The sequence below is a fragment of the Portunus trituberculatus genome, chromosome 32, assembly GCF_017591435.1.
Source record: "Portunus trituberculatus isolate SZX2019 chromosome 32, ASM1759143v1, whole genome shotgun sequence".
NCBI classification, from domain to species: Eukaryota; Metazoa; Arthropoda; class Malacostraca; order Decapoda; family Portunidae; genus Portunus; species Portunus trituberculatus.
In genome coordinates, this window is record NC_059286.1 from 6,960,682 (window position 1) to 6,975,681 (window position 15,000).

General features: G+C 36.7%; 1 protein-coding gene across 1 annotated transcript in view; it reads left to right on the top strand.

The window, feature by feature from the left end:
- The window catches only part of LOC123511899 (chaoptin-like), a 253,361-nt gene that overhangs the window by 209,706 nt on the left and 28,655 nt on the right, over nt 1-15,000 (top strand). The window contains exons 2-4 of the mRNA XM_045267971.1: nt 5,425-5,534; nt 7,860-7,971; nt 11,962-12,121. Of these exons, the coding sequence (XP_045123906.1) occupies nt 5,425-5,534; nt 7,860-7,971; nt 11,962-12,121 (382 nt within the window). The remainder of the gene's footprint in view (nt 1-5,424; nt 5,535-7,859; nt 7,972-11,961; nt 12,122-15,000) is intronic.

The following is a 15,000-nucleotide window of genomic DNA, read 5'->3' on the forward strand; positions in this document are numbered from 1 at the left end:
TCTATCTATCTATCTATCTATCTATTTATCTATCTATTTATCTATTTTATCTTTTCCTTATCAGTGTATCTATCTACTTACCTCTGTCTTTCTGTCTACTTTTGTTTTTATCTATCTATCTCTGTCTCTTTATCTATCTATCTATCTATTTATCTATTTTATCTTCATTTCTCCCTATCATTCTATCTATGTCTCTCTATCTACTTTTCTTTTTATCTATCCATCTCTATCACTTTATCTATTTCCTTATAATTTTTCCTCACCATCTACCTATCTGCCCCTCCTCCTCCTCTTTATTTCCCCTCATGTCTCACTCTCGATGATGGTGAGGGGATCAGATGTGTCCCCTCGTGTACCAGGTGTTTCAAGGTGAAGGACAGAGGGGACATCTCACCTGCTACACCTTCACCCTCCCTTCTTTCCCTCTCTTTCTGTTTCCCGTCACTTATTTCTCTTCTTCCTTTGCCATCTGTCTGTGTCTCTTACCCTTTGTCATGTGTTCTCCTTTCTATTTCTTGTTTTTTTCTTTCTCTCTTCCTTTATTATCTGTGTTTTTCTTCTATTTCAGCCTTTCTCTTCTTTTTCCTTCTTCCATATTTTTTTCTTTAGTTTTCCTCATTCTTATTTTCCTTTTCTTCTTTTCTCTCACGTCTGATTATGTTTTTTTTACTTCCACCTCTCTCTCTCTCTCTCTCTCTCTCTCTCTCTCTCTCTCTCTCTCTCTCTCTCTCTCTCTCTCTCTCTCTCTCTCTCTCTCTCTCTCTCTCTCTCTCTCTCTCTCTCTCTCTCTCTCTCATCTCCTTTTCCATCTTCCTTCTCCTCTTCCTTCTTCGACGTAGAAATGAAAACAAAAGATAAATGGAACTAAAGAAAAAATAGGAAAGTCATGAGTGTGGAGAGAGAGAGAGAGAGAGAGAGAGAGAGAGAGAGAGAGAGAGAGAGAGAGAGAGAGAGAGAGAGAGATTAAAAGGACACACCTGCCTGCAAAGGTAAACAACGATTCATTTATCTTTCTCTATCTGTTGTTTTCTTGTTATTCGTCTTCTCTCTCTCCTAATTTCTTCCTTTCTTCTCTTCTTCTCTCCCAAGTCTTATTTTCTTACCTTCTTTCCTTCACCTTTTCCTCTTTTCCTATCTTGTCCTCCTTCTTGTATTTATTTCTTGTCTCTCTCAAGTCTTTTCTATTTTTCTAACTTTCTTTCTTGTTTCTTTTCTGTGATTGTCTGTCCATTAATCATTTTCCTCATTTCCTTTATTCCTTTTATTTAATTCTTCATTTTTTTCCTATGCATTCCTACTTTTATCAATTAACCTTATTCTTTCCATTCTTTTTTTTCTAATTAGTCTTGTTTTCTCATTATCATTAGTATCTGGTATCTCTCTCCCTTCATTTTCTGCTTTGATTAATTTCTTATCGACATTTTTCTCTCCTTTTTCTCTCATTTCCTTTGGACCACTATTTTTCTCCAAGTTGCGAGTTAATTGGGTCATCAAAGAGAGAGGATATGCGAGTTGCTTGCTCATTATGTCTTCTTTAGTCATTCGATATTTTGTATGCTGTATGTAGTGTTCTAATTGGTGGTGGTGGTGGTGGTGGTAGTAGAGGTGGCAATAGTAGTAGTAGTAGTAGTAGTAATAGTAGTAGTAGTAGTAGTAGTGGTGGTGGTGGTGGTAGTGGTAGTAATAGTAGTAGTAGTTGTTGTTGTGGTAGTGATAGTGGTATTTTTGTCATTAATTTATCGTAAGGTGGCATTTATTATTCGTAAGGTTAGTATTTTCTCTGTCCCATTCACCATAACTTCAGTAGAATAGACAGGTTCGCCATAGAGTTAGTGAAATGCGGCAACGTTTCACCGCAGAGTTATTGTAATACGGTAAACGCTTATATTAAAAAAACTCCTTATCTTCTCACTACGACAATTTTGCAAGACCACAAAGACAACTAATTTGGTTTTTAAGACAGTTTCTCCTTTGAATAAACTAGAAATATTGCCAATTCATCACCGGAACCATGAAAATACTTAAAAAAACACGAGCATCTTTATCTGGACCCTTTGGAAAGAAGTGATGGTTTGAGAGCAAAGCGTTTCAAAATATAGACCAGATTTTCACAGTACATTTCAAATACGGCGAACTTTATTTTCTAGACTTAAACTGCTAACAAAAACTTTAAAAACAAGCAACGACACTATAGACCAGAGTTTCACAGTAGATTTCAGATATAGCAAACTTTCTTTTCTTGACTTAAACTGCTAACAAAAACTTAAAAACAAGCAAGCACACTCTTAACTAAACAAAACTTACAAAAAAAAAACTACAACAAGACCACTAATAAGACAAACCTAAGCATTCACATCTAATAAAACAGAAAAACATATTAATTTATACATTCCAATCCGCCTCACAGTCTGATAGCTAATCTTCCATTCTTGTTTGTCTCTTACCTTCTCGTCTAATCTCTCTGCTTCACTCCTCCGTTCCTTTTTCAGTTGCATTCCTGTGTCCTCATTGTTCTCCTTAATTAATTTCCCTTTTTAAACCTTCTTGTATTTTTCACCTTGTCGTTTTTTTCCTTCTGCCCAATTTTTCATCTTCATCTCCCTGATTATCTTCCTCTATTATTGTGGCGTCTCTCTCTCTCTCTCTCTCTCTCTCTCTCTCTCTCTCTCTCTCGCTCTCGCTCTCGTTCTCGTTTTCTCTCTCTCACTTCCTTCCGTGCATTAATGTTTCCTTTCCTACCTTTATGTGAGTGAGTTCGATTTGCAAGTCAGAATTTGTATTTTTTTTTTTTTTTCTGCAACATTTAAGACTCGCCTCGAAAGTACTCCCATTTTCTTTCATTCTCTGTTTTCTTTCTTTCCTGTTCTTCTAATTCACCTTTCTCTGTTCCGCTACTCCTTTCTTTATCGTTTCCTTCTCTTCTGTGTTTTCTTTACCTTCTTTTTCTTCTTCTTCTTGCCTTCTTCCTTTTTTCGTCTCCTCTACTTTTTTCTCTATCTACATCACTTTCCTTCTTTATTCCTCTTTTCTTCCTTTCATTCCATTTTTATTTACTCTTGTTTCTTCTGCATAGATCCTCCTCCTTCTCCTTCTCCTTTCTCCCTCTCACTTCTCTTCCTCCTTCAACCTATCTTCCCTTTCATGCACTTCCCTCCTCCTCCTCCTTTTGAATCACCTTCCCTGACCCGTCCTTTACCTTCTCCTCCTCCTCCTCCTCCTCCTCCTCCTCCTCCTCCTCCTCCAAGTGGGATAATCCTTAGAAATCCGTCTCTAATTGCGGTGAAATCAGCGGCTCCTCTTGCTTCTGTGATTGGTGATTGGAGAGCAGGGCTTCCTTAATGCCGAATGCGTGTTACCGGAATTAATGCTCTCTCTCTCTCTCTCTCTCTCTCTCTCTCTCTCTCTCTCTCGCTCTCGCTCTCGGTGTCGGTTTCCAGTGTGCACCTCAAAATTTAATGCAATTAGACACCACGAGGCAGGAAATTGAGGGAAAGGAAATGGTTAAAGGTGTAAAAAGTTGTGTCTGAGTTGGTTTGGAATCTGAGGCCACTAAATATATAATAAGATGAATAAGTAATGGTAAACACAATCCTTATTCTTATTGCTTGCTGCTGCTACTGCTACTGTTACTGCTACTGTTACTGCTTCTGCTACTGCTGCTACTGCTACTACTACTTTTCTTCTTTTTCTGGTTCTTCTTCTTCTTCTTCTTCTTCTTCTTCTTCTTCTTCTTCTTCTTCTTCTTCTTCTTCTTCTTCTTCTTCTTCTTCTTCTTCTTCTTCTTCTTCTTCTTCTTCTTCTTCTTCTTCTTCTTCTTCTTCTTCTTCTACTACTACTACTACTACTACTACTACTACTACTACTACTACTACTACTACTACTTACTACTACTACTACTACTACTACTACTACTACTACTACTACTACTACTACTACTACTACTACTACTACTACTACTACTGTGTGTGTGTGTGTGTGTGTGTGTGTGTGTGTGTGTGTGTGTGTGTGTGTGTGTGTGTGTGTAGCATTCAGTAAATATATGTTTGATGGGGAGAAAACTTCACTTATATTATCCTGGACTTGTGTAGAATTGTGAATTGTTTACTACAGACTTATACGACCAGAACATAAAATTCCTTATCCCCGCAACTCTACACATAAACACACAAATAAATACAAATAAATACTTTTCCTAGAGATGGACATTGATCTCTTTACTACCATACATTCTTTCAGACTGTGGTGACATTGATCTCTTTTCGACCATAGATTTTTCAGGCTGTGGTGACATTGATCTCTTTTCGACCATAGATTTTTCAGGTTGTGGTGAAATTAATCTCTTTATTACCATAGATTTTTCAGGCTTTGGTGAAATTAATCTCTTTACTACCATACATTCTTCGTACTGTGGTGACATAAGACATTAATCTCTTTACCACCATACATTAGACTGCATTGACATTAATCTTTTTACTCCCATAGATTCTTGCAGACGATAATATATCACAGACTTGTAAGAAAAATTGATAGCTGTTATAAAGACTAGAGGAATGAAGGAGTTTGGAGGTTAAATTAGAATAGGTTAGGTTAGATTTAGCGAGATTTGCTTAACTCATTAGAACTGGATAGATTAGAATTTGGTTAAGGTTAGTTAGGTTAGATTTGGTTAAGTTAATTTAGGTTAGCTTTGGTTAGGTTAAAAAAGATTTGGTTTGGTTATATTTGGTTGAATTAATTTAGCTTTAGTTGGGTTACAGTTTTTTTTAAGGTTATTTGGTTTTAAATTTGGTAAGGTTAGATTTGGTTAGGTTTGTTTACATTAGATTAGGTTATATTTCACCTTGTGTTGTTCTGTCGCTACAATTCACTACTGTTACTATTTATTTGTGTTTCTTTACGTTCCTCTCCCTAGCACTTGTACTCTCTTCCTCAATAGATGTAGGTTAATTTCTATCGCTGCCTTTTATTTCTGGTGTTATTTCTTCCTTTGTGTTCCTTTATTTTCTTCTCTCAAACACTTGTACTCTCTTAATTTCTCTTAATTTCTATCGCTGCCTTTTATTGCTCGTATTTCTTCTTTTGTGTTCCTTTACTGTTCTTTTCCCTAACACGTGTGCTTTCCTCTTCAACAAATGTAGGAGGTTCTGTTGTTATTATTCACTGCTGTTATTATATCTTCCTTTGTGTTCCTTTCCTGTTCTTTTCCTTAACAGATGTAGGTTCAGTTCTACCGCTGCCTTTTATTGCTGGTACTATTTCTTCCTTTGTGTTTCTTTACTGTTCTTTTTTGTAACACTTTTACTGTCTTCCTCAATAGATGTAGGAGGTTAAGTTCTATTGTTACTATTCATTGCTGTTATTATATCTTCCTTTGTGTTCCTTTACGGTTCTTTTCCATAACACGTGTGCTTTCCTCTTCAACAGATGTGGGAGATTAAATTGGGCTCGATGGTTCTCCTGATAACCTTCCTGCTGATGACCTGGGCGTACCTGTCAGGTGCGACCCAGGTGGTGCAGAACACGCACCTCACCAAGTAAGTCATTCAGTAAATTCGTAAAGTTTTTATTTTTATTTCAACTTATTTTATTTTTTATCTTTTTTTTACTTCTGTTTTTTTATTATTTTTTTAGCAAGTTTATAGATTTTTTTGTCGACTTTTTCTGTTGACATTGATTATTTTCAGTTTTTTTTTTTAATGGGCGAGTTGTTGTTCCCCTTAACATTGATTGTTTGCATTTGTGGTTTTATTGGGCAATGTGTTTTAGTTGTAATTGTGATTCTACTCAGACATTCTTCGTTAAATATTGTTACTTTGTTGAAAAATATTAAAGTATTAACACTCTAAACTACTGCTACTACTACTACTACTACTACTACTACTACTACTACTGTGTGTGTGTGTGTGTGTGTGTGTGTGTGTGTGTGTGTGTGTGTGTGTGTCTATTAATCAAAACCCAAACACGCACCCAAAAGAAAAGAAAATCACCATCAGCGTTCATTAAAATAAAAAAAAAAAAATACGAAGAGAAAAAAAACAGATAGACATGAAAAGAAAACGGAAAGAGTACGAAACGATAAAAAAAGAAAACGAAGGTGAATATCAGAAGAACGTAAAGATATGAAGAGGAATGAAGACAAGTGTGAATGGAAGAGAAGGAGGAAGAAGTTACGAAGGAAGATGATGAAGTAAGGTGAGGAGGAGGAGGAGGAGGAGGAGGAAGAAGAAGAAGAAGAAGAAGAAAGAAAGAGGAAGAGAAGCAGTGAAAATCAAGAATAGGGTAAGAAAGGAAGAGAAACGAGACGATGGAAAACGAGATCAAAGAGAGAGAGAGAGAGAGAGAGAGAGAGAGAGAGAGAGAGAATGGTATAGGTATGCAAAAAAGAACCATCATCTTAACTCTTTTCCTTTCAGTCTCTTTTCCCTTTTCCTTTTCCTTTTCCTTCCTTTTACCATCGCCCTTTCTTCCTCTGCACTTGCTCCTCTTTCATTCCTTCCCTTCATCCTTTCCTTTATCACCCTCCCTCTGTTCCTTCTCATTTAAAATTCCTATGACTCTTTATCCTTTCAAATTTTCCTTTTTTTATTCTTTTCTTTATTTTTACTAGTTTTCTTATTTTTTTCTTTCCTTATTTACTATCTTCTTTTTTTTCCTTTTTTTCTTTGTTTTATTTTGTCTCGATATTCTTTCAAACTTTCCTTTCTTTTATTTCTTTATGTGTTTTCTTTATTTTTTTTTTACCATTTTTTCATCATTTTTCTTTTCCTATTCACCATTTATCGTTTTTATTTATTTTTTTTTCCTTCTCTTTATATTTCATTATTCTTTAAAATTTTCCTCTTTATTTATTCTTTTATATTTTTTGTTTGTTGTTTTTAATATTTTCCTTATATTTTCTTTATTCTTTGCTTTTTCTTTCTTTCTTTGTCTCTTTTTGTGTCGCTTTCCTTTCAAATTTTCCTTTCTTTTCTTTTGTGTTTTCTCTTTTCTAATTTTTTCTTACATTTTATTTCTTTATTCACTCTCTGTTTCTGTTTTTTTTTTCCTTTTTCCCTTTCCAAGCTCCCTTAATCTCTTTCTTCTTTTTCCCTTATTCCATCTCTTCTTTTTTCGTTGTTTGTCTCTACCTCTCTTTCCTTCTCTACTTACTCATCTCCCTTCTTTTATCTCTTTTTTCCTCACTGTCTCTATTCCAAGCTCTTCTTTATTCTCTCTCTTCTATTTTGTTATTTGTCTCTACTTCTATAACTCATCTCCCTTTCTCTATCTCTTTTCTCCCCTACTGTCTCCACTTCCAAATTCTCCTTTATTCTCTTTCTCTTTTATAATATATCTCTTCTTTTTTTTATCTGTCTCTCTTTGCCTTTGTTTCCTCGTCCACTTACTTCCTTACACACAACTCTCATCCTCTGTCTCTTTTTCCCTCACTGCCTCTACGTCCAAGCTTCTTTCCTTATTCTCTCTCTCTCTCTTCCTCTTTTCTTGTTTGTTTCCACCTGTATTTCCTTCCCTTACCTCCCTACACACAACTTTCTTCTCTTTCTATAACTTTTTTCCTCGCTATTTCTACCTCAAAGCTGTTTCTTATTCTCTCTCTCTCCCTTTTATGATTCTCTCTCTCTCTCTCTCTCTCTCTCTCTCTCTCTCTCTCTCTCTCTCTCTCTCTCTCTCTCTCTCTCTCTCTCTCTCTCTCTCTCTCTCTCTCTCTCTCTCTCTCTTTCTCTCTACACAACTCTCCTTTCTTCCTCTATCTCTTCCCCCGTCACTGCCTCTTCTTCCAAACCTCTCTGCGTCTCTCTCCCTTTTATACTCCAATCGATCCCCGTCTCGTAACTCACCTGTCACTCTTTTCTCTCCAGGTACCCTATTAACGAACGTCTCACCCACTACCGCCCTCACGTGAACGACCCGCGACGACCTAACCGCTACGATCTGCCCGGCGATTATCCCAGGTGTAACTTCAACGCCCAGGTGAGAATGGCTTGCTACCTGTGCTGTTAGCGTGAGTCGCCCTACCTGTTGTCCTATCTCTCCTCCTTGTGACTGGTGGTGGTGGTGGTGGTGGTGGTGGTAGTGATTTTCTTCTTTCTTTTTTTTTTTTTTCCAGTTTTTCGTCTTCCTTTTCTTTGTTCTCTTTATTTGTCGTTGTTGTTGAGGTGGTAATGGTGGTGGTGGTGGTGGTGGTGGTATTCTTTCTTTTCTTCTTTTTTTCTTTTTTTCCAGTTTTTCGTCTTCCTTGTCTTTGCTGTCTTTATTTTTCTTTGTTGTTGTTGATGTTCTTGTTGTTTCTTCTCTCTGTCTATGTTTGTTTCCGTTTCATTCTCTTTTTTTTTCTCTTTCTTCTTCAGTTTATTTTCCTTTCTCTGTGTTTCTAGTTCTTTTTTTTATCGTTGCTGTTTCCTTACGTATTCCATTCTGTCTGTCTGTCTGTGTGTCTGTATATCTGTGTCTCTATATTTGTCTTTTCTCTGTCTTTCTGTCTGCTTGTATCTCTCTCTCTCTCTCTCTCTCTCTCTCTCTCTCTCTCTCTCTCTCTCTCTCTCTCTCTCTCTCTCTCTCTCTCTCTCTCTCTCTCTCTCTCTCTCTCTCTCTCAACTTGAATATAGATGAATGTAACATGGAGTTATTAATCTTTTACTGAATATGATGAACAAAACAAGGAGTCTCTCTCTCTCTCTCTCTCTCTCTCTCTCTCTCTCTCTCTCTCTCTCTCTCTCTCTCTCTCTCTCTCTCTCTCTCTCTCTCTCTCTCTCTCTCTCTCTCTCTCTCTCTCTCTCTCTCTCTCTCTCTCTCTCTCTCGTAATAAGCTTCTATCAGCGGATGAAAGCTGGAAAAGTACGATTATATTCTCTCTTTTTCGTGTTTAATCCCTCGTGGGACTTAATCACGCGGGAATTTAATAACTAAGTAGGGAAGAGAATTGCTGTTGTGTCACGTGGCTTGGTTTGGTCTCGTAATGAAGGCTTGTAATTTCCCTTTTTCCCTTTATTTCTATTTTTGTTTTTCCTTCTTTTTTTTTCTTCTTCTTTTTCTTGTCTTACTTTTTTTTCTATTGTTATTCATTTTTTGTCTTTTTTTTTTTTTTTTTTTTTTCTTTTTGTTATTTTTTCGTCTCTTTCTTTTCTTTTCTTCTTATTTTTTTATTTCTGTTCTTATTCTTCATTTTTTTCTTCCTTTTTACCTTCTATCCTTGTTTTTTTTTTCCTTTTCTTTTTCTTTTCTTTTTTCATTATTCTTATTTTTGTTATTGTTCTTATTCACTTTTCCTTCCTTCTTTCTATTCTTATTTATTTTCTTTTCCTTTTCTTTTTTTCTTTTCTTATTATTTCTATTCTTGTTCTCATTCCTCCGTTTCCTTTTCCTTTCTTTTTTTCTATTCTTGTTCTTATTTTTTCTTTTTTCTTTTTCTTAATATTTTTTAGGTTTTATTCTTATCCTTCAGTTTTCTTTTTTTTTTTCTATTCTTGTTCTTTTTTCTTTTTTCATATTTCTTCCCTTATTTTTATTTTTCATTCTTATCCTTCAGTTTTCTTTTCCTTTTTTCTTTCTATTCTTGTTCTTATTTCCTTTTTTTCTTTTCTTTTCTATTCTTTTCATTTTTATTATTCTCGAGTGAGATCAATAACAAAGAAAAGATTAAGAAAAATAAGAGAAAGTATTTATCGCTCACTTCTATTGTAATATTTTTTTTTTTCATATTAAACAGGTATTTTTTTCATCACCAGCAGGATTTCTTCATGTTTCTATTTCAATCTTTACTCCTTAGGCAATGAAAACACTGAAGAAATTGAGTTTTAATCTTTTTTTTTCTTTTATTCATCTATTTATACATCCGTTTATTTTTTCTTATTTAGATTTTAATGTCGTTTATTTATTTATTTTTTTTTTCTATTCATGTACTTTTGGTATGCGTTCCCTTTATAAGCTTACTATTGGCATTTTTCTATCTATCTTCTTCTTCTTCTTCTTTTTTTTTCTTCTTCTTCTTCCTGTTTATTTTATCATTCTTATTTGATTGTACTATCTGTCTTCGATCCCTTTAAAAAGTTTACCATTGGCATTCTTTTACTGTCTCACGTCAGAATGAAATAATTATCTTCTTTTCTTCCTCTTCTTCTTCTTCTTCCTCCTGTTTATTTTATCATTCTTATTTGGATTTTAATATCGTTTATCTTTTTATTCGTGTGCTTTTGGTATTCATTCCCTTTAAAAAGTTTACTATTGGCATTCTATTCCCTTCTCACCTTAGAATGATAAAAATGGCCTCTTCTTTTTCTTCTTCTTCCTCTTCTTGTTTATTTTATCATTCTTATTTGGTTCTTAATATCGTTTATCTTATGTCCTTTGGTTAATGGTATTCTATTACCGTCTCACCTTAGAATGATAAAATGGCCTCTTCTTCTTCTTCTTCTTCTTCTTCTTCTTCTTCTTCTTCTTCTTCTTCTTCTTCTTCTTCTCTTTCGTCTTCTCCTTCTTCCTCCTCCTGTGATGATTAATTCGCTTTCATGTGAAGTTTCTGTGTTTATTTTTCACAAGTCATCGTGATCGCTCCAATCATTTATCTCTTGTCACTTCGGAAAGTTTATCTAATTTACTTTGGGTCTTGCTTTGCAGTCTTGAGTACTTGCTCCGCTTCTTAAAGGAAAACTGACCGACTTTTTGTTCCTTCTTGTGTGTTGATTGTCTTTTTTCACCGTCAGTAGTTTGGTTTCTCAGTCAGTCACACAGTCATTCAGTCAAGTTTGATCTATATTCTCATTACCATTTCGTTTATCATCTTTTTCAAACAAGGATATTTTTTCTACCATCAACAGTTTGGTTACTCTTATAAACACGTGGAGCTAGTTAGTCAGTCAGTCAGTCAGTCAGTCAGTCAGTTACTCAGTCAAGTTTAATCAATATTCTCATTACCATTCCGTTTATCATCTACCTTAAGCAAGCATTTATTTTTCACCGTCAAAAGTTTGGCTACTCTTATAACCATGTAGAGCTAGTCAGTCAGTCAGTCAGTCAGTCAGTCAATCAGTCAATCAGTCAGTCAGTCAGTCAATCAGTCAGTCAGTCAGTCAGTCAGTCAATCAGTCAGTCAGTCAGTCAGTCAGTCAGTCAATCAGTCAGTCAGTCAGTCAGTCAGTCAGTCAGTCAAGTTTAAACGATCTTTTCATTACATCTCCGTTTATCATCTATCTCAAATAACTATTTATCTCATTGTTTTTTTTCTCATTCTCTCTCTCAGATACTTATATTCATCCTTTATCAATAATCTCAAACCAAGTATTTGCTCTATTTTTCATTGTTTTTTCTCTTTTTTTTTTATTCCTAGACACTTTTATTCATCCATAGTTCCTCAGATACATTCATTCGGCATCCACACACACACACACATGTCTACTCTGAACCATTTTTCCTTTGTGTCCTTATGTTTTCTTCAAAGATCATCCATTCACCCATAATCGTTCACACTGTCATCCATTTACTCAGTACTCTACAGATCCCCATTCTTCTTTGCCATTCTTTATCTTTTAATGTTCAGATTCACCCATAAATTATTCCCAAGTTACCTCTTCACTATGTTTTCCAGCATTTTCTCTTTGTTTTCCCCTTTTTTCATTTATTTTTTCTTATTCATTTATCAGTCAGCATCATCCAATCGCCTTCCTTTTTACACTCACCCATTTTACCTATTACTGTCCTTTCTTTCATCCACAAACCATCCCAAACTCATCCACTGCCTTAAAACCTTCCAAACAAGGCTTTCCCAAACACCCACTCTAACATTTACATATCTCCACCCCATTACAACCGACTACCCACACATAAACCCTCTTCAAGTCACTCATTCACCCATAAACCTTCCTTCACAATCCTTCACTCACCCATAAACCACTCAAAAGTCATCCATTTCTCCTGAACTCACCACGGCAGCCGTCTCAGCCACCTCCCCTCTCTCGTCTCCTTCAGTGCACTTGTTCGAACACTGGACCTGACCTCGGCTTGGTGTTCTGTGACAATGTGGAGCTCGGACGCGTGCCAGAGGAGCTGAACAACACTAAGATCCACACGCTGACTCTTCGCTCCAATAACCTGCGAAGTCTCGACGAGTATGCCTTCTATAGCACAGGTAAGTGAAGAAAGTGTGCAAAGGTTGGATAGAACTGTGTGTTAGGAGTGTATTATTGCTTTTGGCTAGTGTAGAAGGGAGGGCACGTATGCTTATCAAGGGTTGTGTAAGAAAAATAAGTACGCAGGTGTTGGATTAAATATATAAAAGAGGATATGCAATAATGATAATAGAAATAGTAGTAGTGATAATGTTACTACTACTACTACTACTACTACTACTACTACTACTACTACTACTACTGAATTATGTTTATGAGAACTTGATTGAATAGAGGTGGAGGAAGAGAAAAGGAAGAGGAAAAGGAGGAGGAGGAAGAGGAGAAAGAGGAGGAGGAGGAGGAGGAGGAGGAAAAGGCTGTTACCTGTGGTTATTTGACTACAGAAAGAAAAGATCAAGGACTGTATGAGCAGAGAGAGAGAGAGAGAGAGAGAATAGATTAATCTCTTTCATCTTCATGCATTTTAAGCCATCACAATTCACCTGTCTTGCTTTGAAGTGCTTACAGGTGATACTAATTAGGACCAAGTGAAGAACTCTCTCTCTCTCTCTCTCTCTCTCTCTCTCTCTCTCTCTCTCTCTCTCTCTCTCTCTCTCTCTCTCTCTCTCTCTCTCTCTCTCTCTCTCTCTCTCTCTCTCTCTCTCTCTCTCTCACTCACTCACTCACTCACTCACTCACTCACTCCCTCTCTCACCCTTCCTCTCACACACATCCACATTCACCCTTATACACACACTAACATAACGCTTCCTTTCTTTGTGTTCCCTTGTGTTCCCTCTACCTCATCCCAGGCAGGTGAGTTTGTTTCACCTGGCTGGACACTCAAAAGAGGTGTATTAATGGGCCCTTCTTGTTAAACTTTGCTTGTGTTTCCCCCTCACTCCACCGTGCCTCGACTTAAGCGGCATAGGAAGGCAAAGTTTCGCGTCCCAGGGGAAAGATTATGAAGGAATTTGAGTCAAGTTGATGTTGTTATGGCAGGCAGGAAAGGAGAGTTTAGGTGTGAGAGAGAGAGAGAGAGAGAGAGAGAGAGAGAGGCTGTGGGGGGTGGCCGGTTTGATAGGAGGTAGAAGAGGGGGAGAGGGGTGTGTATGTCTAGTTTCCTTGTTGTTTTCTCGTTGTTTCCTCCTTGTTCTAGTTTTCCTCTTCCTTTTCCTCCCTTTCTCTTTCCTCCTTCTCCTCCTCCTCCTCTTCCTTCTCGTTCTCTTTCTCTTTCTCTTTCTCCTTTCGTTTCTGTTTGTCTCTGTGTTTGTTCTCGTTCGTCGTTGTTTTCTTGTGATTTATAAAGGTGATGGTGGTAGAAATAGGGTTCTCTCTCTCTCTCTCTCTCTCTCTCTCTCTCTCTCTCTCTCTCTCTCTCTCTCTCTCTCTCTCTCTCTCAGGACTGCTAGAAACAACTGTATTCATTTTGCAGCGAGAGAGAGAGAGAGAGAGAGAGAGAGAGAGAGAGAGAGAGGACCATTAGAGAAAGTGACCAACCAACCTCCCATGAAAGAAAAATATATAGCGGCCAGTTTATGCAGATTTTTTCTTTCTTTCTTTCTTTCTTTCTTTTTTTCATTTATTTATTTTATTTTCATTTTTGCCGCCTGGTCCTCCATTCAGAAAATAAATATATACACATCGCTCGAAAGAGAGAGAGAGAGAGAGAGAGAGAGAGAGAGAGAGAGAGAGAGAGAGTAAAAAGAATAAAGAAAGGGGAAAAAAAGAGAAACTATAGAGCAGTTAAGCCTTTACATAAAGTGCCAACTTCACTAATGGAACCAACAACACTCCCAGAAAAAGTAGATAAATAAATAAAAATGCCTTTAAAAAAAAAAAAAAAAAAACACGATATTTTTGTCACCGCTCAGTAAATAAAGTAAAAACAATCCAGCTTAATTGAAACAAGGTACAAAAATACAGAAAATTTTACAAGAGACACAAAAATAAACCAAACAAAATATATGCAAAAAAATTAACTAGAGAAACAATGCAGCTGTTGAGAAAACGGATAATTCAAGCTAAAGAAAATGGAAGGAGGGTTTATTGCAAGGGAAACTGACCTAAAAGATTCTCCCGACTAAGTGCAGGACTTTGGAAAATATTTAAAGGTCGAGAGAGAGAGAGAGAGAGAGAGAGAGAGAGAGAGAGAGAGATTTCACTGAGATAATTTGATTTATTAGTTCAGTCCATCTTCCTTACCTCGCGGGGCTCATAGCTGTGTGTGTGTGTGTGTGTGTGTGTGTGTGTGTGTGTGTGTGTGTGTGTGTGTGTGTGTGTGTGTGTGTGTGTGTGTGCACGAAAATTAGAGAGAGAGATCGTAAAGTGAGCAACATAAAACAATAAACTTTTGTCTTTAATATCATAATACTCTCTCTCTCTCTCTCTCTCTCTCTCTCTCTCTCTCTCTCTCTCTCTCTCTCTCTCTCTCTCTCTCTACTGTTCACGGACCTAATTAAAACGCAGGTAACTCCTTTTACCCCACCCAAACTCTCCTCTCTCTCTCTCTCCCCCCCTCACCATCTCCCTCTCCCTCTCCCTCTCTCTTAACACCCCTGTAACTTTTTTATTGTGTGTGTAAGTGTGTGTGTATGTGTGTGTGCGTGTGCGTGTGTCTAAAAGTTCCGAGCCACTGAAGAGAATTAAATAGGTGTTGTACATACGTGTTCATAGGATTTTTTCATTAAACCCTCCACTAACTTTTATATTTTACCTCCACCTCGACTATTATGAGAGAGAGAGAGAGAGAGAGAGAGAGAGGCTATGATATGTCGTATAGGTAACTTTTCCTCCAGATTTAGCAGTTCTCTCTCTTTCTCTCTCAGTGTCTCCATTAAGTGAATGTAAAAAGCGAGACTGGGGGATAAAAACAGTCTATAAACGCTTAGCTTGCCGC